This window comes from Pleuronectes platessa, chromosome 7 (assembly GCF_947347685.1).
Source record: "Pleuronectes platessa chromosome 7, fPlePla1.1, whole genome shotgun sequence".
NCBI classification, from domain to species: domain Eukaryota; kingdom Metazoa; phylum Chordata; class Actinopteri; order Pleuronectiformes; family Pleuronectidae; genus Pleuronectes; species Pleuronectes platessa.
The window spans coordinates 17,387,950-17,410,128 of NC_070632.1; the positions used below are offsets into that span (position 1 = coordinate 17,387,950).

General features: G+C 42.5%; 1 protein-coding gene across 5 annotated transcripts in view; it reads left to right on the forward strand.

Annotated features, from left to right (window-relative positions):
• The window catches only part of LOC128444267 (cGMP-inhibited 3',5'-cyclic phosphodiesterase 3A), a 75,686-nt gene that overhangs the window by 21,822 nt on the left and 31,685 nt on the right, over positions 1-22,179 (forward strand). For 2 of the 5 annotated variants that reach the window (XM_053426638.1, XM_053426639.1), the window contains exon 2: positions 16,182-16,232. The exons of 2 other annotated variants lie outside the window; for them this stretch is intronic. In XM_053426638.1, coding sequence (XP_053282613.1) covers positions 16,182-16,232 — 51 coding nt within the window. Of the gene's footprint in view, positions 1-8,723; positions 8,837-16,181; positions 16,233-22,179 lie in introns of those variants that run through there. One more of the 5 variants, XM_053426641.1, reaches the window with a different exon arrangement.

Here is a 22,179-nt window from a genome sequence, read left to right on the forward strand (position 1 = left end):
CTCTTTTTCTAATCGTTAAACCATCAAACTGTCAATAGCTGCCGGTCTGTCTGTCTCTACATAGGAGATGGGTATCGCTGTTTCCCAAACCCTGCATTGATCCACCTGTGTGGATGTAGATGTGTGGCTCCGTTACTCAGCCAGTGTGTGCAATAGGCAGCTAATAGTGAAGACTGACTGGTTGTCTGGGTGACGTGTTTGGGTCGGGAGCAGGGCCGCTGTAATAGACTCTGCGTGTCTGGTAAATCAACAGGGCTCCGCTCGCACAGGTGTCCATCTCCATTTTCCAATCAATTAGACCCTTAGTGGAAAACAGGCCGCGTGTCACAGGTGCATGTGGATGTGTGTGTGTGTGTGTGTGTGGAGTTTCTTTGTAGATGTGTGTGTGTGAGAGAGAGAGGGGAAAAAGGCAGACGGAGGAAGCACGAGGAATAGTTCATGAGTGAGTGTGACTATGTGCGGTTTTCCCAGCAAGGCAGCCATACCAGATGATGGCCATAAAAAACGTGCCGCCTCACAGCCCAGCCTCGAGTCATGGCTGGGCTTCTAACTGACTTGGCCTTGACTTTCAGAGGCCTGCGGGGTCAGGCAGAGGCGTGCCCATTAGTGCATTGTTGCATGTGACTGGAGTTGTGACCTGGGACCCTGGGACCACTATCGAACCGTAACCCAGCGAGTCACAGTTGAGGGTGTAATTGCCTGAGGCGAGGCCAGTCCCGCCAGCACAGGTTCCTGGCTGCTCACATTTTAGTGTGGCACTGCCGGCTCAGCACAGGTATCAAACCTGGTCAAGGACAAGCACCAAGTGAATGAAGTGTCCAGGACAGCTGGATTTACACGGTGCAGAGACGATGTGATAAAGACGACTTCAAACTAAGTTGTTTGAACAGTCAAATAATCATTTTTAATGTTTGACGGAAGGGGAAACTGCCCTCTGTCTGCCTACCAGCTTTTCTTAAGCTTACTTCTTAATACATATTCCAGTCCATGAATCTGTTTTCAGACATAGACTAGACTCCATATAATCTGAAATGATCGGGAGGGCCTGTATGTGAAATTGATGGCTTTTGTAATGTATATGTGAATGTGGACAAACGTCTAAAGAGGTGTCATACATGAGAAGACAACAACAAGATTCAAGAGCTTTTATGTTCAGAGCCAAAACTGCTGCCTGCTGTGCCACCCCTGTGGAGACAGAAAGACAAACTCCAGAGAAAGTCCGGACCCCGTTGCGCGGACATTCTCAGGAGTTCATGTCTGAAAGTGGCTTATGAAGAGACTAGGGAGCTATTTCGTCTCTTTATGAAAGAAAATGCACTACTATGCTAAACAATCTCCCTTTTGACTTGACAAATACATCATGTGGCCATCGGCTTCCAACGTCTGACTGCTCCTTATTGTAGCTCTGATCGGTCTGCGATGTCGTAATCACTCACAGGGAATGGTTTCGAAGTGGATGCAGGTTGGGTGAGGTCTCCTCCTCCTCCATTATTGACACCAGGGTTTTTACGGTTCTACAGTGGCGACCAGATCTGTAAGCTCCTCATTCACACCCCCACCCCTCTTCCTTATCCCTGCTAGTTGTCTGTACCCGGTCCATGTGGGCCATGCTGGTACTGCCGTGCTAATCAGCTTAGATGGGGGAGAGCTCATTCGTTTTGTGGTCTGTTTGCCATTGGACTGATGCGCACATGCAGATAATACATGTGCCAATTTTTGGGGGATGGAAATAAAGTACTATGTGCACACATTTCCACAATTTGTAGCTCCATGGTGGCCATTTTGTATTTACAAGTCTTACACAGTACGGCCTCATCAACGGCGCAGTAGAGGCTGTTTATTGCTGAGTTTTATGATACCTCTGTTCTGGTTTACCTTCCTAATTAATTGAACTACTTCCCATAATACTGAATTATCCTATCCAATTGGGCATTTTTCTATTCAGGATTGTGAAAACAACCCGGGCTGATGGTCGTCATTTATTCAGAGCTGCGGCAGACGTTATTTGTTTCTGCTTTTTCTTGGTCTACGGGAAGTGCAATTACTGCAATTACAGATGAGAAGTCACACTACCTTCGGGCTACAGAGCAACTTTGTTGGACATATATGGGATGTGAACCCCTAGTGAACACAATTTAAAAACCAGAGTAAATCTTTCTTTTCATTGTTTGATTAATTATCCTGCCAGCGTTACTGATTCGCCAATTAAGAGAATAACAAATGAGGATTTGGTCCGTGCAATGATTGAGCTCGATTGAACGCGGCCACCATCACACTCGCTGTTATGTTTCCTCGTCTCTCATGGTAGCAAGATGAGCCTGCTGTTCTGTGGTGTCTTTGGAGCATAGCGTGGGGAGCAGAGTGTTAAAGGCAAAAGGTCTCAGGAAAAATTATTTCCTCAGCTGTGCCGCGGAGAGGACTGTTTAGGATAGGCTGAGAATGTAAAAGGTCTCTGAGAGTTCTGTTGTTGTACATGTTCCCTGTTGTGAGAGTTTTTTTGCAGCGAGAGAATGCGAAGCATAAAGCTACCATTTTGTCAAGTAGAAAAAAACGAGCCAGTTAAAGTTAAGGACGTGGACATGTTTTTTACTGGAACAAAAAAAGCTTTTTTTCCGTGCTCATGTTTAGATGTATTGTACAAATACATGTCAACAATCAAATAATGTTTTATTTGTTACTAATCAATGTTAACGTTGTGTAATGTAATTGCTGCCTGGATTAAGTTAAGTTGAAGTTTTTTCACTTGAAGGAGGTGCACAACTTTTGTCTTGCATGAAACCCATAGAGAGGTGGTCAGCAGTGAAAACTACATGTGTACTTAAGTTTAGGCAAAGAAAGCCCTTTGGTTAATAGGTGTGGTCAATAAATTGCATTTATTGGTTATTTTTAACTGTGCTTTAACTTACCATTGACTGAGTCCATTTTAAACAAAGACCACAATCTTCCTGTTATCCCTTAAACAAGTGCAATGAATGCTTGAGCAGTTTAAGTGTGGTGCAGGGGCCGCAAGCCAGGATTGTGTAGAAAGAGCAAACACAGTAAAAGAGCGGATGAAGTACACAGTTAGGGAGCATTTTGCCCATATGATCAGTTTCAAGTAAGAAACATACATTTGACTAACAGAGAATCAGGCTCAGCTGTCAGACATGATGCTTCATCCTGTTTTCATAGAATCAAATAACCAATCAAAACCAACCCTACCAAAAAAACAGCCATTAGGACACACATCAGTATGATAAGAACTACCTAAAATGACAGAAACCATCTTTGACAAAGATCTATTTGACGTGTACTTTGACTCTTTAATTTGACCCACGTCCCATCCACTGACACTCTTCACATCATACCTTTCCCCCTCCTGTGTGCTTTACTGCTGCAACAGATTCAAATGATTCCTCCAGCTACCACATATACACATACTGTAGGATCCATGTTTCCACCATTGTCCTCTTTAATATAAGAAAGAAAAATACTAACTCAGAAATGAGCTGCCAACATGACAAGCAAAACCACAAAAACTCTATACTGTAGTTTAAAACGGAAGTGTTCATGCATATTTATGTAGAGAGAGTTGTTTGTTCCCTCTACCCATCTCTTGACAGCAGTTTTGCAATTATTTATGGATTCCATGTTTTAAGTGGAACAGGAAGACTATTTCAGGCAGGAGCTGCTCAGGAGCACACAACTGTTTATGAAAACAGATGGCGAATACAAAGTAGCGCTTATTTATTTGATCAGGGAAAGAAAAATGCAGCGAGCACAGTTCCAGTGAATGATTGCTGCTTTTATAATGTGTGATCTCTGATCCCACTGTTCCTCATCATCTGAGACAGTATCAGTGAGAACTAAGACGGATGAATGTGCGGAATGTGAGCTGACGTCACTGGACGCTCTGTTACTGCAGTCACATGGCTAGGTAAACACAAGAAGCCGTTTGGCCTGCTGCGTGTGAGCTAGTGGCTCTGATCAGAAGCATTCAGGATAAAGGTTGATCTCTTTAAGGTTACAAGTGTGAAAAAAAGAAACAAATACTTTGTGTATCTTTACTGGGATTCTTTCTATGCTTAAACATCAAACTAAAAAAATGTTGGTTAAAGAGGTTTTCCTAGCTTGTGTCACCCTTAATGCTGGTTCAGATCCTAAACACACATACATGCACACTGTTGCACAATCTCTTGTACACGGACATGGAAACAGAGCCACACAGAAACATACAGGGTGTGCTGTATCAGGATATACTGTACATCCATCATAGATAAACTCAGACATGTTGTGCAAACACACACACATTAAAACTGCTCTGTTCATACAGATGTGTGTGTTTACACCAAACATTTATTTGAGTATTTTACATTTATGCTACTCTAAACTTACATTCCATTACACTTGGAGAGAAACAGTGTAAACTGATGTTCACATTACAACGTAATCGACCATGGGCATTGCATGCATGTGATTGGCTGACACAGTACGTCGCTGGATAATGTCACATTGCACTGCAGCAAAAGTCGAGCCCGGTTCAATCTATTTGCTGGACGACCCATGCAGTGGCCCATATGCTCTCACTGCTCTCATGTTTCTTGTCACTTTTCAGTAGTCTGTACATCATGATATACTGCGTCAAAGGCATGACTAGTGCATGACACATTGACAACACATTATCACTGCTATCAAGTGGGACAGACAGCTTGAGTTAGTATATATTCTTTATGGCTTGCTCAACCACATCGAATCACAGCGAGCACGGTATAGACGGAGATCTATGTCTGTCACTCATGGACCCTGCAGCCTATTTCCCCAAAGGACAGCACCAGCTTCTCCTGAATCTTTGCTTTTGCATTAAAGGAATAGTTCACCGAACAATTAAAATCCACCCATTATATACTCACCACTATGCCGATAGAGGGGTGGGTGAAGTGTTTGATTCCACAAAACACTTGAGTGGTTTCAGGTGTAAACAGTGTTTCAGCTAAGGTGTCCTCTTCTTCAGATGTAATAAAACAACAGAAAAAGAAAAAGACATACATCTGTACTGCTCATGTGGTGTCATCCAAGTGTCAGCAAGCCCCGGCATTCATATTCGACTCAAAACTGCGTCTTTTGCACCATGTTTCAAGCCTGAAAGTTCACGAACATGCACCGGCTCATGTACTTGGACAAGAGTGTGTGTGGTGTTCTAAGGGGACCATGGGTATGTGAACACACCCCTGACGAGGCTATCAGAGGACATTTAGGCTAAAAACATGGTGTAAATGATGCAATTTTGAGTCAAATATAAATGTCGGGTCGTCCGGACACTGAGAAGACACCTCACGAGCAGTTTGTAGGCATGTTATGTTTTTTCTGTTGTTTTATTATGTGGGCACAACTTACTTCACTTCTATCGGATCCGGCTGCAACGCTCTTTAGCCCTGAAACTCCAGAATTGTTTTTTGGACTCAAGCACTTCACCCACCCCTCCATCAGCATAGTGGTGAGTAGATAATAAGTGAATTTTTAGCCAGGTTTCCAAGATGGCGATCAGCGTGATGCCTGAATTCTTAATTTTTCTGCCCATTTCCACATAGTGAGCAGCCCCTTCAGAGTTTGTCAGCAAACGCCATCTCTTTTTCCCCAGTACCTTTATGGTCTCCGCAGACCAACTGCATTCCCTCATTCTACATGGGGAAACTAAAGCCCGCTGGGAATTTCACTGACAAAGCAAGCACTTTACAAGTTAATGGTGGAAAAGCTGCCCATGGGGCTGACTGGATCTTCTTCTTAGGTCTGGCTGGCTCAGCAACACATATCCCTTCACCTGCAAAAAAGAGGAAGAAGAGATTTATGCCCCTACATAGGTACACATGCATTTTTATTAGAGGCTGGCATTCACACCCTTTCAGTGTTTCACTTTGAGTACATCACTCGCTGTCTGTTTACAGGAGTGCTGTGGGAATAGGGATTGCAAATGTTCTATGAGAAGCTGTGTGCGTGTGTGTGTGTGTGGGGGGGGGGGGGGGGGGGGGATTTCTGTACGTGTGTGGCCCTCTCTTTGATGAGCACAGATAGAGCACAGAACGCTTACCTTGCTGAGTCAGGCCCTGTGGATAAGAGATGAAATAACGTATGAAGTGGAGGCAGCGTGCGTGGACAAATTCCCATACTGCCTTGCCTTTGACTGAGCTCTGTGTCCTCAGACTCTCATCTCCTATCTATCAAATTATCTCATAGCGAGGCTTAAGTTGGACACTCGAGCGACATCAGCGTCATATCAAAAAATTCACTGGAGCCAATAATAGCAATTTTCAAAGGTTCAGCGTATTTGCCTCAGTTCTCATGTCTAGGTCAACTCAAAATTGTTTTGTTATTCAACTGTTCATTAACTTAAAAAAAAAACTCTTTGACGTAGATCACCTCCTCCGAAAGAATTATTGCCTGCCTACCCGGTCAGACTTATGGCTTCATAAAAACATTTTATTGTGGAACTGTAACACCCTGCCCTGTTGTCTGAGACCTGCACTGTGCATGAAACTAGCACACTAACCCTAACCCAACAAAATAAAGGGAAAATATAGCTTATCCTTTTTATTACACTGCACTCTTGATCCTCTGGCCTTTCGTAATATAATTCATTAACGTAACAGAGAGTCTTTAAGAGGACACACAAATCAATATTACAATTTCCATTTTGCAATGAAAGCTGTGCTCTAAATGATCCCAAGTGGCTGAAGCGGGCTCGAGGGCTGATTGCCATGTTGATGGACGGCGGGAAGTTGCGCTGTTTATCTCAATGCTGCCCACCTTCCTTCTTTTGACAAACATGCGACCAGGACAATAACATATGAAAAGCCCATATAAGGGGGAATTAGCGGTACAGTTACCTCTGAGGAATATGCTGAGGGAGTGACAGCACAGGTTTACCTCCTGTAATTTTCAGAAGACAAAAAGGGAAATTATATTCATAAAACTGCAGTATTTGTTCTCAACATACTTTTTATGAATTGTCTGTTTGCTTGACCATTAAATATTCAGTGTATGGTGCAGGGTGAAGTTAGAAAACTTTGCATACATCTTAACTGGTTTATTTGCAATGAAAATTTCTTTAGTAAAAATTTAACGTAATTTGCTCAGTTACTCTTCCCCGGTGTGGCTTATATGTACGTTTGAATGATTGACTGAATTGCTTTTTCATACACTACGTGTCGGCTGTTATCAGAGGTCTGTTGAGCAATCCACCTAATCTTCAGGCGCAAGTTTACAACTTTTCAAATAAAAGCTCTGTAATTCAGCTTCGTATAAAGCATTGCAGCATCGAAACAAACCTTATGTTTGTTAACAAATTATCATAATGATCTGAGGGTGATTTTGACCACCAGTTTCCGACCTCTGTAGTTTATCAAAAGACGTAGAAGAAGACACGTGTTTGTCCATATTAATAACTTAATATTTCACTTCCTCAGGCAATTTACAATACACAATCTAAAATGAGCAGTTTGCAATACATGCTTTCCACAGACGGACAGACAGACAGACAAACAGACGTTTGAGGAAGTAGGTATGAGTGGCAGGGTGACAACTGATTTGCCCGGACGTAAATCTTTGAAACAAAGTGTTCTGCGGCCAGCGAGGATCCGCGTCTGTTGACACACTGGTCGCCGTCTGTATCGACTGTGAATTAAACGGCACAAAAGCCTACTGGCACCTTGCAGACTGAACAGGGCAGAGGGCCGTAAAACAAACAAACAAGTGAGGGCTGTGTTCCCTTCTGGACTCTCCAGGCCCCAGCAGTAATCCTGACTGGACCATTATACACTAATGGCTTTGGCATGCTGTTTTGAGGTGGTTTGCCAGGTCTATATACCCAGCCAGATCCCCTCTTTTTCACCCAGCTGAAAGTACGGAGCTGGGAACCAAACTGCTTGAGAGAGGGAGCCAGCCAGGACACATAAGTGAAGAAAAACAATGTTTACACAAATTATATTACACCAAAAAAAAAAATCTAACCGTGATTCCGCATGGATGTGGTTTTAAAAATATATTCATACCATACAGGTTTTCACGAGGATTTTTTTTAATTTCGCTTTGTCTATGACTCATTTCATACCGCCATGTTCACTTATGAAGTCAGAATATGGGGTACTCCCGATGAGGTTTTCTCTAGGCCGCGGTATCCTTGTGGCCCCGGCTTTCATGCTGGGAGCTCGACAGCTCTATCTCTGGTAGAGACCCACTCTCTGGGTTTCTTCTGGGATCAGGCTAAGTCTCTCCCAGGAAATGTAAAGACGATAAATCCCATTAGTCACACTTTAGAAATTAGAAGAGTCTGAGTAAGAAAGTGTGAAGAGTAAGGGGAGGGGTAAACAGAAAGCCCAGTGCAGACACAACGCTGGTGTGAGAAACATATTAAAGGGGTCAAATTTGTATATGTGCATGTTTTAATGCACATGCACGTGCGGTTTAGTTCATTAAGTCTGTGTGTGTGTGTGTGTGCTTTGACAAGCCGGTGCAGAAGGGCGAGAACATGAGAGGGTGCGGATGCCGAGCAGCTTTTAGGTGTGTGTGTGTGTGCTAATCTCCTCGTACACACAAATGTGTTCCTCATTCCCCGCAACACGGCCTCCTCCACTTTGGCAGCCCACTTCAATAGTTCCCTTCCCTCCGGCGATGACGCAAATGACCCTCGATGACTGACCCCCACGGTAAAACCTGTAAAACATTAGCCAGCGTGAAAAGGAATGACTCTCCATATACTCTCCCCGCAGCGGGCAGCCAGGGAAGGATTTACAGGCGTCCTTCCAGCGGATGGCTGTCGTGCTCACTCGCCCGCTTGCTCGGGGTGGATGTGGCGGAGGAGAAGGTGGGGTGAGGTTTTTGGAGTCACCTGGATAAAGAGCCAGATAGTTTGAGTCAGAATTGTTTTTCTGCCTGGACCAAAGACTTTCCGCACTATTCCCCCAGTTATACTCTGTACTGTACACAGCCCTATTAGGTATTAACACCTTAATATCTGTTTTCCTTTGCCTCCTTCTATTACTATTAAATTGTGTCGAATTAAATTCAGTTTATTAATAGATTTCCCTAGGAGAAGGATGTTTACTTAATGAAAGTTGAAAGAAGGTGAATACATTAAGGATTGAAATTATATTAGTTATATAACAGTGTTCATCTGTTATATTTTTTTTATCATGTTAAAATCTAGCCACGATTTTTTTTTATTTTAAGGTATGTTGTTCATTTTCAAAGTTTGTGTATCTGCTGTTTCTGTAGAGCCAACGCTTAATTTCAAAATATCTTTAACAGAAAATAACAGAGGATAATCTGTTACTTTGATGGCCTGTATCCATCTACAGTTCAAAGTGAGAGATAGATCAACCACAGCAGGTAGATCAGGGGGTTCATGTAAAGGACATTCATTCTAATAATGACACTGGATGAATATTTATATTGTTAAAACTGGTGCGACAAAGTTCTGGCATCATCCAGGAGGTGAATCCTGCAAATAAACATAATTATTTTACAAAAAAAAAAGAAAAGACAGTTTCCCAAAGAGGGTCCCAAGAGAGAAGAAGCTGTATGACACTGATTATGAAAATACCTCCATCTGCAGGTGCAAATCAAGATTACAACTCCTTTTCAAAAGCCATGAGGAGCAGTATAGAGTTTACTGCGGCTCCAACGCCCATGAAAGTGAGTACAAGGGTATTCGATTGGTGTCCTCACTAAGCTACTGTCATTTCTGAAGCCCTGCACATAAGTGAGACTAAGTAGAATCTGACCTACTTTCTTTGGGAGTGAAAGTGAGTGCAGGGGTGTCTGAGGGACGTTGAGCTCCGCCGCTGTCAGAACGTCTTTGACGGAGGGTAATATATGAACAGAGGTAGAATAAGTGAGAACATTTTCAGAGACCCTGTGTGACTCTGAGTCGAGCGTGTGTGCGCAGTCAAGCCGGCATGTGTGGGAATTCATGACTTTGCAGACCTGAGTGTAAGTGAGAAAGAGCACAGTGGCTTTAATTGGACAGAAGAGATGGTGCATAAAACCCTGGGGTCAAGCTGATTTGAAATCCTGCGGACTGATCTCCTGGTTCTTTAATTAACCCAGCCACGCTCTCTCTCTCTCTCTCTCTCTCTCTCTCTCTCTCTCTCTCTCTCTCTCTCTCTCTCTCTCTTCAGCATCTCTTTTCTCCAAACCAGGAGAGCTTTATTCAACGCTTTTCATAACCCATGTCCACAGTGGACACCAAATTCACGTCCCGGCAAAACAAACACGCTAACGAGTGAATACAGCTCCCGAAGATCCAAGTTGACACACATCCACTCCTCTCATATCAAAACCGTAATAAGGGACAAAATAGGACGCGCGAGGCGGCGGGGGAAAAAAAGTAGGATTGTGAATGAATGATTGAGAAACACTGCTCGCAGTTATGGAGCTATAGAAGGACGAGGCTGTTTCCGGCTCCCACTGCAGCCAGACTTAGGAGAGAGTTCTGAAGTAAGTCGATGACAGTGGGTCAATCCCAGTGCAAGGCTTCATGGTTTATCCGTGTGGAGGGGGAGCTTCACCGATGGGCACTGCCGCTGCTGTCGTAGCTCCCACCACTTCACACGAGCGGGGAAGTGGTTCTCTACTGGTTATTGGCTGCAGCAAGTTAAACAACAAGCATATTCCAGTAGTTTGTTTGTGCTTTGACACCGTGGTGTTTACCCAGCACCTCAGAGGCATGGCAGCCAGCAGTGGGATGTGGCTCTGAGCCATGGTGGTGGACAGGGCATGGCTGCGCACTGGCATCCACACTGCTGCCCTCTTAACATTCTGGGTGAGAGGAAGGCTGGGGGTTTACTTGGCCGCCTCTATTTAGAGTCATGAGAGAACATTGACAGAGGGAGGCGTGCTTTCTTTGTGTGTCTGACATCATCATTTTATCCAGCCTACATATGTGTTTGAGTTTTTGTCACGTAATTCAGCTTTATTATTATTCTCCATTTTGACCGAGAAGAGATTCCCTCTACACTGTAAAAAATACCAAACAAACAAAACACACATTTCCTGGTTTTAAAGCAAAAATTAAGTTTAAAGTTTTGTCTGTATAGTGTAGAATTAGAGACGTTTAAAGGTGAATGAGGAATGCAGATCATATTGTTAAGTTTAGCTTTAGTTTAGGTTTCACAAATACTATATTTTATACTCATAATCATCATTTTTGTTTAAAGTTAACTTACCAGTGTTTTGATTTAGCAACAAACCTCCAGTAAATACACCTGCTTAGAAGTATCAGTCATATTCCGTATATTATTATGATGCAGCTTACTAATGAAACAAAAATGTAACGAGAAACTTTTGTACTAAAACCAATATTTGACTCATACTCTCTCTCTCTTTGGCTAACGCAGACTGCTTCGAAGGTTAAGTTGATTCCAACCTGTCACTTATTTCTTCACTTGTTTTAATTTGTCTGCGTTTTGACTCCACGCCAGCACAATGACGGTGAATGGAATTTTGTTTTGATACTTACAGCATTAAAAAAGCAACATCTCTTTCCAGGAACAATGTCTCAGTTGCTCCTGATATTCCAGAGCTCGCTTTGACCTCACTGCGTAAAGGCGTCATAGGTAGAAACACTTCCAAAGAAAACTGTTAACTGTGAGGTCTGGGGTTATCCACAGCAACCGGGACATTGTTCCTGGAAAGGCAAGTTGCGGTTGAACATTTTAAATAAAATTCTTTAGTGCTGAGAGCACCACAAATGGAAGCAGAAAGCAAACAGATACTTAAAAACCGGACCAATTAAATCCAGGATGTAGGTCAACAGTCGCCGTCATGGGCTACTTTACATTGTACTACCTTACATATTGTGAATATGAGAAACTGGACTGGATTAGTCGAGTGCTTGAAAAACAAATACAAACAGCCTTCACTGAAAAAAGAAAGGATTTATATACAAAGTATAACATTGACAATGGAATAACTCAATGAATCTTAAAGGAAAAAAATATCTGGCATATGCAGGCAGCTGATATCTATGAGTTTGTGCAATTTGGTGCAGCTCGATATATTTAAGGGAATGTGTGGTCTTGGTGGCGAGATGCACTCTGCTGCCTAGTTTCCAATGTATTTTGTTGAAAGATCTTTTCTTTCTGTTAACCTACAGCTGCCACACTGACTAATACTACTAACCAGCACAATCCCTTCCTTCTTCTGTTTGTCTCTTGAGGGCATCACTCCGGTTTAAGTGCAGTAAATTCACAATGGAGCCGGAGTCTCTAATAGGGCATCAGACCTCACAGAGTGTATCGTGTTTCTTTGGTGTCTGTAGCGCTGTGATTGAAAGACGTGCTTCCATTGTCCAGACACAAAGCATTTTTTTCCCTTGTGAAGACTGGTTTCAGTCTCATGTAAATCACATGTGCTGCTATACGTGATCGAGAGCCACTGCTACATCTGGCTTATTCTGATCTAGGAGAGGGTGAAACAAAGGGCAGAACTTCTACAAAGTTGCTATTTTTCCCAGTAGGTGCACTGGGAGCTTTAGGACAAAAACAAATCAATTTGGCAACGTCACTGCTTCCACTGTGTTATACTGCCTGGAGGCTGTCCATGAAAAACCCGGAGATATCTAAAAAAATCAGTCGTGTGTGGTTTTACCTCTTCAGACATAATATTGGCAGTGAGCTGTCAAATATTTTAAGGAGAATCGTAGACGGCTTTTCTCCGTCCGCCTGGAGCAAAACATGGTGATAAAGATTGAACAAGACCTTCTGTTTTGGTTTTTCTTGTTCTTCATCATTAGCGCATGTAAAGGCTTAACTGACTTGGACAGAACATGTAAAGCTTCTTCGCTATGTCATATTTCTGTGACAGTGATATATACATTTTTAGCCTCTGTGAGATTGTTGTTACCTCAACCAAGGAGGTTATGTTATTACCAATGTCTGTTTTGTTTTTTTTATTTGTCTGTGGGAATTTTTCTGTGTGGAGTTTGATTTTGGTCTCCCTGTCTCTGCGTGGCTTTTTTTCAGGGTACTGCGGCTTCCTCCCACAGTCTAAAGACATGCAGAACAAAGTTAGATTAATGGGAGACTCTTTCCACACCAAGTCCCTGTTTTTCATATGCACTTTTTAAAATGCGTTTTGAATTGTCAGGCACAGAAACCTCACAAACTGAGTCTGATCAATATTATTATTCTATTCATTCTGAAAATTTGCTATAGGAGATAAAATGTTGTTGAGCATTGAGGATGATGATCCGTTAGGAACAAGAAGAATTTCGTCTCCGATGAAGGTGCTGCGAAATGAACTTGATTGCTTCCAACTCAATTTCAGGGTGTCAGGGGTCCAGTTATGCTAATAGCACAACACCTGCTACTAACACAAGGATCACACATTGAAAAGAGGAAACATGAACCTGTGATCGAATTTATCCTGAACAAGTAAACCACTCTCTGAAACGCCTTAACAAAGTTTCGGTTTGCGTATGAGATTGATTTATTGAAGGTCTTTTCTATTTTGAAATGTGTAACCATTTTGGATGAAAAAAAACATAGACCAGTACAAAGACTTTTGTACCTTGGGCCGATTGGTTTGTCTTATCAGAGGCTAGCATTGTGATTGACGTCCTTGTCTCTTTTCGACATCTTTTCAACCCTCTTGACTGATGTTGCTTTTCACTTTGGAAAAACTGATTATGATGGCGTGACAGCCATTTCATGTTTATAACTAACGCTGGTGGTTTGAAGCTGGAAATCACTGAAACCAAATGTTCAAATTTTGTTGACAGATTCTCCCACATGGATTTACAAAATAAAAACACATTTTTGCACAGTGGCACCAGACTGCAACCGCTGTTTGATTCAGTAAGTGAGTAGTACATCATCAACATGTATTTGTAGCTTTTTGTCAACTTCTCAGAGGAGATTAACTCCATTGCGGCCTGTAGAGTCACCCGGTACAAGAGTCTATCTGCGCCACTCAGATTTTACTCAACTTGGATTTTGTGAGGGTTTTTTGTTTTGTACATCAAAAGGTCCTTGTAGACGTCTATGTAGTCTGGGTCTGTCTCTCAGAGCAAGCAGATGAAAGGTTGGGTTACATAAGACCGTAAGACCAAAAGGCTGTTTATGTGCGTGTGCGCCTGGAGAGCCTCACTGATACTAGGACCTTGTAATAGAACCGGACTCCTCTGCGACCATGGACGAGCCCACTGCCAGCTCCAATACTGTAATAGCAAAGCCCCGCAATCAGAGACATGCAGGAGAAGATGAAACATCTCACTCCCTATCTAATCATTTTATCATTTGCAATAATGTACATCTTATACATGAGCATTTCACACAGATGATTGCTTGATGACTTCCTTTTCCTTCTTGCACGGTGGTTTTAATGCATGAGAAGGTACGTGCACGCCTGACGGAGCTTTAATGTGACTCACAGATATTATCGTGCTGATGAACGCAGACTGCAGGCTGTGGTGCTCAGGATAGAAAATGGAGGATGGTAGAATGAAGCTATTTGTCATGAAAGGGCAAACCCCTCATATTACATTTTTTTTACAACCTCTTAAATGTCAAAGTACGGAAAGGCGGTTGTACTTTATGAACGGGCGTGCACTGCATTGTGTGGGATTGCTCCATTATTGAACTTGTTGGCTTATTGTCAAGGTTACCATTCTTGTGGAGCAGAACCCATTGTTGCCAGAACCTTGACCGAGGGATGAGGTGCACAATAACTATCACACAAAGTGGCCAACAGAGCAGAATATTTATCCTGTTCTGCTAAATATGCAAAATGTAAAACCTAAAGAGTCCTCACCAAAAATTCAAGACACAGGACTGCTGTGAATCCAAAGTCAATTTACGGTAGAGGTCATAGAGGTCGCGTAAGGCCTTTAACTCTTTTTTTAAGATGCATTTATTCGTCCCAAACACATGCACAGTCATGCAAAGGCACACTCATGCAGCTAGGGAAATTTAATCTCTGCTTTTGACCCATCTGGTGCAGTACACACAGAGCAGTGAGCGACCATGTACGGCGCTCGGTATTAGCTTTAGTTTAACTTAAAGTCTGGTTCATTTAAAACATCATACAATACACATGACTGTTAAATAGGCCTTCAGTTTCCACTATAATAAGTTATTCAGCACTATATGCTTCCATTTTACACAGTGCAGTTGATTTTTGTTAATAGCTTCAAGAAAAAAACTAATTTTATATTCACATGCAGTGAATTGGAGACAAACCAAATTTTAGCACATGAAACTTAAACTATCTGTTTGTTAGACATATAGCTAGAGGGTAAACAATAAGTAGCACATGTCGGCCTTCAAATCACTGTACACATATCACTACCAGTGTTTTTGGTCACTTATGGACTAAACATACAATAAATAATAACTACTGCTCACCAACAATTCCAGGGAATGAGGGGAGCAATACAAATATGTAACATGAAACTGGGAAAGAAAATAAGACTAAAGGACTCTAAGTGGATAAATCGGAGTTGATTTTTTTTATTATAATAAGGCAACAGGAGCAGGGACTCCAACATTGAGTTCATTTAGACTGAAGCAGCACTGTGAGAAAACCCTCCACAAACAACACTGACGTCCACACAGGCCCATAACACAGACGACTGAAACCCACTGGTTTCCTAACGTTTTCAGTCACGGTGTGACACAACTCAGTGACCTCCACCAGCTCAGTAAATTACACCTGAATTATCAATTTTACTATTATCCTGAGCCGATTGCCGAGTGTGTGTGCAGCAGAAATTTGTCACAGCGACGTGCCAGTTCTGGGGCAGAGAGCCCCAACAGAGGCAGGAGATAAGGAGGGTGTAGTGTTGACTTGGCTCTCCCACATCGTGTTCGCCAACAATCAGCAACAGAGCTGTTGCATTTAGTGACTCCCAAAGAAAGTGGAAAACGAGTTTAAAAGGCCTGTGGGAGGACACAGTGGCTTATAATTAGGCAGCGTACAAATCTCCAGCCTCTACCAGGCCCCCGGGCAGAGAATAGCAGCTAAAGTAAACCAAACCTGCACATGAAATCGCATTAGATGTCTGTGGTTGTTGGGGGGACAGACAAAACCTTTTTTTTTTCTCAGTGTATAGCTCCATGATTGTGTTGCCTCTGTTGTGTGGACACTAACAGAAACAGGATGTGCAGGACTGCGGTTTGAACATGTTTGTGTCTCTGTTTTTCTCACAGATGCTTTCCCGCTCGGATTGGGACCACAAGAGAGGCTCCCGAGGATCACAGGTTAGCACTGTCCAGAGAAAAAAACAGACCCCGCTAGTAATAACAATAATGATAAACAGCTGACAGGAAAACACACACACACATACACACAAACACACACACACACACACGCACACACCCAGGAACCAGCTCCCTAATCTCTGTCACTCGCCTACACACACCTTATAAATGACGCAAACAGCAAAAGTCCTGCCTCTAATGGGGCCTTTTCACCCACTCATTTTAGCCGTGGTTAAACAGCATGTCCAGAGGTGTCACTTCCAACTAGAGTCCTTGTTGTTCTCTGTTAGCGAAAAGGACTCAGGCCGGTGAGTTGGCCGTGAGGCGCTGCAGAAGCCATTAAAGGCCAGGGTAGAGAAACTGGAAGCCTTGGCAGAGGACCCACGGCTCGTTGAGGACAGACACAAGCCACATCCTTGATATCGCCACACTGGGGCCACACTGTGCACAGTTTTGAAATTGATGTATTGAAGAGTTACAGGGCCACAGAGCAGGACTCTGGAGTACGTGGAGAACAAACAATACCCTTGGCATTGTCACGGCCATATACACTATGTGTGTGTTCTGTGCTGCATGTTGTCCTATCAGGAGGATATCCTTCAGAAGTGAATAGACTGTGTGTCTATGCTTACGATGTACAGTGGGGGTTTCAGAATCGACTTTCACAACCGCTAGTTGACGCTGTGTATCTGTGGGTTTAGCACGTTCAGTAGTAAAGCTGAGTACAGTATCTACGCAGCAGGGGGTGCTGCTGTTATTAACAAGCATTTGACGAGCCATATTTGTTGGCGTTACTTGAATCCTGTAGCGTGCGCGCTAAAGCAGCAGACATGGAAAGAGCCTGAAAGAAACATGGCCGTTCAACCAGATTTAGATGCTACCCTAAAATCAACAGTGTGGAAATACTTCACCAGCGCAGGTAAACTTTCGGGTAAATAACCATCCACCACTTCACCCACATCGGGCTAATGCTAACTGCAGAGTTAGCTAGGAGAAGCTCCAACAGAGGCAGAAGACGATCAGAGGATTCTCTAAAGGTTCTATCACCGAACGTCCAATCTCTCTCTCACACAATGACGAGGGTCAGAGAAAATATGTCTGCTGTGATTAACTGACTAGTGAAATTTAATTTGAAACTACTAAAATGCAGTTGTCATGAATGCCCGAATGTACAGCATGTTTGGTCATCAATGAATGCCACCATGTTTTGTTTGGAAGGAAAATTAAAAGGCTTTTCATGAAAAGTAATCTTTACTGTGCGGTGCAGGGTTGAGTTTGAAATCAAATCCTAAACTGTGTCATTTCTTGGACACAGTAAAACTTGTTCTGCATTTCGTCTCTCTCTCTCTCTCTCTGTCTCTCTCTCTCTCTCTCTCTCTCTCTCTCTCTCTCTCTCTCTCTCTCTCTCTCTCTCTCTCCAGTGACTGTCAAATAAAGGCAAAATTTACATTGACAAATATTGTCCAAGGCTAAAATCAATTTGTTAGTGGAGTTAGTAGGAAAGCACATGGTTTTTGATTGATGCATTCCCCAAGCTGCCATATAAACTCAGTGGTCGATTCAGTCTTTTTTATTGGGCCCGGTGCTACGCGTTCATCAATGGAAACTTGTAATAGTCCGGACACTGACACGAGGTGTAAGAAGTCGAGGCTTATGTTGGCATCTCTCTGCATCTTCTGGCTGTTTTCCCTCCACCAGGTCGACAGTCAGAGAAGCTGGTCGCGCTCCCCTCTGCTGCGACACCTCGTAACATGTGCAGATCTCACACTTTGCTCTTTAACTAGTCACCAGAGTGCTTGATGGATCTCCACTGTATTGCGTACAACATGCGCACATAAGCAGGCTCAATTTCCAGACCACGTCTTTTATTTTTTTCATGTCCCTGTCCAAAGCTTGCGGTGGATGTTTCAGTGTAGGGATTGACAGTGAAGTTATGTATGGAAAGGGTTGTTTAAATATTTGTATTCGACTTGAAAACACATTGGTTTTGGAACATTACCCTTGAAGATTATCGAAGAAAAGAGTGTTTGTAGGCTCGGTTCTTTTGAGTGTTATTCTAAATTACAGAAGGCCTGGAAGAGTGGTCTATAAGACAGACAAGCTGTGACATTACAGTCATGTTAAAGATTTCTCATGAAATCCCCACGAGCCCTTCAAACGCTCCAGATCAGCGCTTCCTCGACTGCGGGTTTGGGAGTTGAAAGAGGTCACTGCCCTGTCTCTGGCTGGTCCCATCATGACAGTGGAGGAGAGGATTTTCTCATTAAAGTGGAGCCTGTGGCAAAACTAAATTTAAAGCTGAAAGCGCATGAAAACATTGAACTACCTGCACTTTTTGCCTGTCCTCTGCCTGGGAAAATAATTGGATCTGCCACAAATGATACAGAAGCATTTAGCAATTTTCGCAATTTTCAAGCTCCTGCTTTTTATGACATGGAACAGTAAAACACGTCTGAGCTGATGCCATTACTCTGGGAGAGAGAAACTGGGTTTCATTTATTGTGGAGCTATTCAGTTTGCAAGATGTTTTAAAAGACTTATGACTGCGACCGCTGCAGTGCAGATGATGGATTTATGTTTAACCACTTGTATCGTGTAGTAAATCATGGCTCACTCGTTGCACCATCTGTTTTACCTCATGCATCTCTTTTGTTTGTTCTGTCCTTCAATTCTTGTTCCTGCCTCTACCATTGTGTTTTTGTGTTCTTTTTTATATATAGAGATAATAAACACTTAAATGTGTTTTTTGTTGTTGCTGTAAATCAAATTATATGTTTTTTGATGAAATACATCACTGCTGCTTTTAAAATAAAATGTTAAAAAAACTTTTACTTTTGACATTAGAAAATGTTAACAGACTCTAATCAGAGCTAGTCCGCCACAAACAAAACCGCTGGTGATTGGGAATCTGGAAATCTGCATTCATTTTCAAATCTATGTTGAATCTAAACCACAAAACCACCACATCGTCTACCCTCCATTCCTCTCCTGTCCCTCAGCTGTCTCACACACACACTGTCTGAACTGTTGGCTGAGGCGACCTCCTTAATACTACATTTCATTTGAAATACGCCTGCTCTCCACATTCTGGAGTTTTAGAGTTTTGAATGCCCCGTTTCAGTTAGAAAACTGTAGTTCATCGTTTTAGTCTGGACTGGTGGAATCTGAGATGTTGGGAAACGATGACATAGTCACTCACATCCGCTTGCTGATTGGGTCTTTTCTTTCACGCTGTAGTCTAAGACAACGACCTGTGCTGACGGCTCAAGCAGCTCTGGAAAATGGTGATCTTGGCGATTGGCAAGAGGCGAGAAAGTGTGTGTGCTTCTTCTCAAGTCCCAGACAACCTAGATAACTTAGCTCTAGCTCAATTGTGTGTTGTGTGTGTGCTTCAGTCAGAACTCAGGGGTGAAGTTACAATTTAATCTTTGTTGGCTCCTTTACTGGAATCATCATGGCTGCATGTTGGACAGGAGTCAATCGCCCCTGACCTTTCCCAGTAAGTAGTTATGAGACGCTAATTCTTTTTTTTTTTTTTTTCCCCTCACCACCCGCCCCAAACATCACCCCCACCTCTTTTTGATTAAGATATGTAATAGCTGGTAATAGTCACATGGCTGCAGCTGAGGACCGGGCTGCCGCACAGCTTCAGTCTTCAACGATGGAGGAGCTGTGTGTAGGTTGTAAGTTGAGGCGCGGTGGCGATGAGGGTTGGTTTAGAAGCAGGACGTGTTGTGCTGCTGGGCGTAGTTTTGGCTGCAGTAGCCGAGGCTCAGAAAGAGGAAGGTCTCAGTGGAGTTTTGTGTTACCGTTCTGCTGTGATTCACATTGTATCACTGCTCTGTTATTCCAAATCGTCAACATCGCAATCTCCGGGGCTCCTCTTCATCTAATCCATCTGAAAAGATGTAATCAGGGCCATTCCACTAACCATTCTGCCACTGAAGTACAAAAACTGCACGGCCAAAGATACTGAGAGTTCCGTGCAAATGGAATCAACCTAAGAAAAAGAGAATGGGACATGAGTATTTTTTTTCTTATTATGTTCTCCAATTTCTTGCTCAGCAAACTCCTACATTTCTCAGAGTGTGGGGGTTTTGTGTGTGGTGTTAATTGCAAAGTAAGCACCACAGTGTGTGTAGCTGTTTGTGAAGAGCCAGAAATGCTTACTTTATTAAAATGTGTTTACCAAGAGAATCAAATACAGTTGCTTTTCTAGTAGGCCCCTGAGGCATTTGTCCGGTCTCTGGCCCTCCTCTGGGATACATTATATTCTCACCATTTCACAATTTCAGGAAGCCCACATATCATCGTCATTCCACTGGAGGCTTCAGGGACTGTATGTTTACATAGGGAAGTCGAGGGGTTAAAAGTGCAAGTAAGGGATCGTCTCAGAATTCACAAATATATGACCTCTCTGTCTGTGAATGACATCAATAATCGTCATTAGACAGAAGGATCAGGGTTATGTTTGTTGCATCATATGCACTTTATCTGTCCTCTGCAGAGTTATTGGATAACAAAATATGTGGCCACAGCCGAAACACCAACGATCACATTTTAAAGAAAATTATGCTTTACATTAGAACGGTAAATTCTGTGCTCGCTATGAAATGAAAAATGTAATTTCAGATTGAGTACATTAATGAAAATCTGCATAATGTTTAAAGGAAAATCAGTCACCTCCCAGACTGTGTACAAAGTTTAGTTAAATACATGATACGGCAAATCTGATCTGAGTTTCAACGTTTACTCAACAAAATACCAAAGAAGGTAAAAGGAAGAAATGTGTTTCTTGTATGATAAGATGGACGACATGATGGCTCCCAAAAGTGAAGACAAACCATCTCGATCACCCCAAGGTGGTTGGCTGCCGTGTAGGGCATACACCCCACCTGCTCCATGTTAGTGGATGGGACAAACTTAAAAGTCAAAGTATAGATAGGTTTTATTATAGTTAGTCCTTGTCACAATAATGTCACCATCAATCAGTCAATATGGAGATTCCTAATGACGTCAAGCACAAGATGGCAGCACCAGTATCCAGGATATGTTCGCTTCATTGGAGGAAATGGAGAGGTGTTGTCCATCTTTATGTAGAGTCTATGGTCACAACTTAATACAAAGACTGTTCAGACTTTGTTTACACCATCTACACTGTTTGTACTTCTTGTACTGTGTATGATCACTGATAAAATATAAGTACTGCTCCTACATAAATGTACTGAGCCACATTTAAATACTTTTAATACAAATATTGATACTATATTTGGCAAAGAATTTTCAGCATGATTAGTTTTATGTATTTTTTAATACCACATAAAAAATGGGTGTAATTCAATTTAGTTATTGATAATTCTTTTTTTAAATAAATATTTATTTCAAATAAAGTCAAATCTCCATCGATCTGGTGCAGTATCCAGATGAACCCAGCACAAACATGATCTGGTCCAATTTTGGTTCTGCTTACTGAAACTGAATCTACAGACACAGCTGAGCAGGGCCTCGAGCACAGAGAGCCTGTGTGGACCAACAGCTTTTCACTCCTCAGGAGTGATGGCTGGTTTGTTTTGACTGGCCCTTGCTTGGGTTTACATGAACTGCTGCTCTGGTGTTAATCTATGGCAAGTCTATTGATGTACTGTTCAAACAGTACGATCATTGATCATATACACTGTTGTTATTCATCGTAAAATGTCATAACAGAATGATCACGCAGGGTTTGGTATATGAACTGCTTTGCTGTGGAGTCAACTGGAGTCATATTGATGCTTGGAGTCAGTCTAATAAAACGTAGAAACAAAAGTGGAGCCTTGTGATCAAATACCCGAAAGATTTGTGGTGAATTTGTGACCCGAGGTCGTGAACAGTTGCTGGATTAGGAGTATCATTGCTAGACATACACTTATTTGCTCTCTTGTGGAAAGTTATACCAGTAGTTAAAAAT